General features: G+C 51.4%; 1 protein-coding gene across 1 annotated transcript; it reads right to left on the reverse strand.

The window, feature by feature from the left end:
* Positions 1 to 803: 803 nt before the first annotated feature.
* On the reverse strand, positions 804 to 2,589 carry GLOTRDRAFT_26631 (uncharacterized protein; the record flags this gene model as incomplete). The annotated part of the gene is made up of 6 exons (XM_007873447.1): positions 804 to 1,126; positions 1,366 to 1,618; positions 1,675 to 1,816; positions 1,874 to 2,108; positions 2,279 to 2,503; positions 2,553 to 2,589. Coding segments are annotated over 6 exons (1,215 nt in total), but the record flags the coding sequence as incomplete, so codon positions are not given.
* Positions 2,590 to 3,137: the final 548 nt, after the last annotated feature.

A 3,137-nucleotide genomic window follows, 5' to 3' on the forward strand; every position in this document is an offset into this window, starting at 1 on the left:
CTACATGGCAAGCTCAGTGGGGGGGACTTGCCTATGGAGTATTTGGTTTGGATAGATGAGTCGAGCATAGATGATCGAACAAATCAGCGGTCCCGTGGCTGGGTGGATATTGGGCGAGCGTGCGTACGCCGTGAGGCTTTCCTGCGTGGTCAACGCTATTCGATTCTACCGGCTCTATCTATCGAAGGCATCATAGCGCTCGACATATTTGAGGGTTCAGTCACAAAAGCAAGATTCCTTGATTTCCTACGTGATGAGCTGGTATGTTTTAGGTGGATATCATTGAATGAATGATCACTGACATCTGTCTCAAGGCCCCAAAGCTCAACCCCTACCCGGGAGCACGAAGTGTCGTCATCATGGACAACTGTTCTATCCATCACGACGAGGACATCAGGAGGATCATCGAGGAAGAATGTGGTATGTCACTCACCAATCACAAAGCTGCATGATGAATGGAACGTTGTGCAGGCGCGAAACTTATTTATCTTCCACCTTACTCACCGGATATGAACCCTATCGAGCAGGCATTCAGCTTCATCAAAGCGTGGTTGCGGCGAAACGAAGCAGCTGCTATTGATGCAGCTGTTCGTCCATGGCTATTACATGAGGCAATCCTTGCAGTAACGGAGGAGAACGCCTTGGGCTGGATACTTAATTGTGGGTATTCGTAGATGGACATTCAAGGCCATTATTGGGGTACTAGATATATGGTGTCTAATATGCTCTACACGGAATGAACTATCAACCAAAACTATATTGCTTTAGAATAGTGAAAGGAAATGATTATTGTTCACCTAACTACGACGAGCCCGCTTACCCTTGCTACGGGGATTCCATTCTTCGGCAAAATCAACCATCTTTAAGACCCGGCCTTCGACGGAGTTCATCATGTTGCAGAGTGTATCGACCGGCACACGGTGTATGATGTCAGGTGTGATCTCCTTGGCGGCAAGTACTGGCTCGACTGCAAGGAAGTCAATGCCACGTCGGTCCTTCAAAGCTACGAGGAACGAATGGAGCAGCATGTCAGGTGGCGGAGGCGGAGAGGATGAACGGGATCTGGCATGCCGTTTCCGAGGGGTGGCGGGAGGAGAGGATCCACTAGAATGTTTAGCATGTCGCTCTGAAATACTGGTAATGAGAGGGAGCATCGCCATTGCCAGCATCGCGCCAGCATCATTCGTGGGCTGTACATTTGCCGCAGCAGGACGAGGGCCGGTACGTCCACGCGGTTTGCTGCTTGACGAGCCGCCGCTACAGAACCCATCGAATTCAGAGTGATTCGGAGGCTCCTTCTTTGTGGCGACATACCCAGCCTGAGAAAGCTAAAGTTAGAACTGTCAAGTCAATTGGTTGGTGTACGCACAATTGCAGCAGCCCATATCTTGAGGCGTCGGTTATTCAACCCGATGTGACCATTTTCGTTCTTGTAACAGTAGCCCGTTTCACCATGTTCGCCGAGATGCTCCTTACACTCGTGGAGGCGCTTCAGTTCCAGAATGATTCCACCGTGGAGCTGGGCCTCGTCGGGGAATGACTCCACCCGAGGAATGCCAGCACCGCCGAGAAGCTCCTCGTCGTCATTCGTAGCTTCCGGCCCTACTGACTGCGGGATCTGTAATCGAGGCAATGATAAGTAACATTTATATACAACCGCAGATGGATATATACCCTCGGACGGACACGAAAGCCTTCCATGTTGTCAAGGTTGATCTCAACATTAACCGCACATCCTCGTTTTTTCACGATAGCGCCGAGCGCAATCGTGAATTCACGATCCGTGTCAATCGTCCCAGCCCCGCTTTTCCCACCACTGTCAATCATCATCGGCATCAGCAAACCATCAGCACATAATCTGGACATCGCGCACCTCGATCCCTGCCACCAGAGCCGAAAGGCCGGGCCAGACACATCACCTGGGGCATAACTGTCGGAGAGATCATGTACCTTTAATACGGCCCGTACAAAGTCATTTCGCGTCATCTTGTCCAAGACGAGCTTCTCAAACTTGTTAACTTGGACCTTCTTAGACACCACCTTTGACCCTCGAGCCGCTGGCCCTTTCTCGACACTTGTGTACTGTAGTGTAACAGAAACCAGATGCTCTAGTGCTTTATTGTTGGAATAAAGTCGGCGTGGAATAGAATGATCATGTACTCACCCACTGGTTGCTCGTCCTGTTCTTCTCGCCGTGGAACCATGGCAGCAGCAGGACCTGACTGTGAGGCAAGCTGTGGAATCAGGGCCTGAGCTGGGATTCGATGTGGTGCCGGACGTCGTTGCACAGGCAATATGTCATCAATTGTCGGTCGACCTACCCCCTGCGCTGGCTGCGGGAATTGGACCTGCACGAATCGCAGACCTTCCGAGTGAGTTCCACGCGCATTTTGCCCGCTTTCTGCATCATGCTGCACCCGCCGCAAGACCGCAAAAGCGTTTGCGCGAGCGAGCTGGATTTGTTCAGCCGTGACGTAGAATTGCGGAGGGTTTACGGCCCCATCTGGGCAGTATCTGAGTACGAACATCTGAACCTGAGAAAGACACCATACCTATCCATGCCGGTCTTTGTAGCCAACCTCTCGATGGCATTGGTATCTGATACTGTTGTTGGAAAATTGATGCCGCAGTGGTGTAGTACTCCAGACATGACCAAGGATTCAAGCCAGCAGCTCTGTCGTCGGAGGGAGCACCTGCAGAGGTGGGTTGGGCCATGATGATACTGCCAGCTACGAACCTGCTCAGTTTTTATACCAGCTCGGCAATCGCTGCTGCGATATCACATCTTGGCCATATTCCGGTTGTCGATCCACGTACGTCTGCTCGAGCAACGCTCATCATGGCTGCAGGTTTCGATGCAGTCGAGACTCACCACGGGTGCACCGTCTACTGCTTCTTTGACGATTGAGTCGGGCGTACCGAGTGAGTTTGCTGGTTCTATACGTGAGTCGAGGAGGAAATGAAGCGACGCTCTGAAACAGACTACACAGCACATGCAGTTTGTCAGCCTGAGGGCGGGCTGCAGTCTACAGAGTCACACAGTCACAAGAAGCCATCTCGCATTACTACATATGGGTATATTTGGCTCGAACAAACAATGCTCACGGAAACCCGATTTTCGGTTTCATATGCAAACG

Source organism: Gloeophyllum trabeum (genome assembly GCF_000344685.1).
Source record: "Gloeophyllum trabeum ATCC 11539 unplaced genomic scaffold GLOTRscaffold_00212, whole genome shotgun sequence".
Taxonomy (NCBI): Eukaryota; Fungi; Basidiomycota; class Agaricomycetes; order Gloeophyllales; family Gloeophyllaceae; genus Gloeophyllum; species Gloeophyllum trabeum.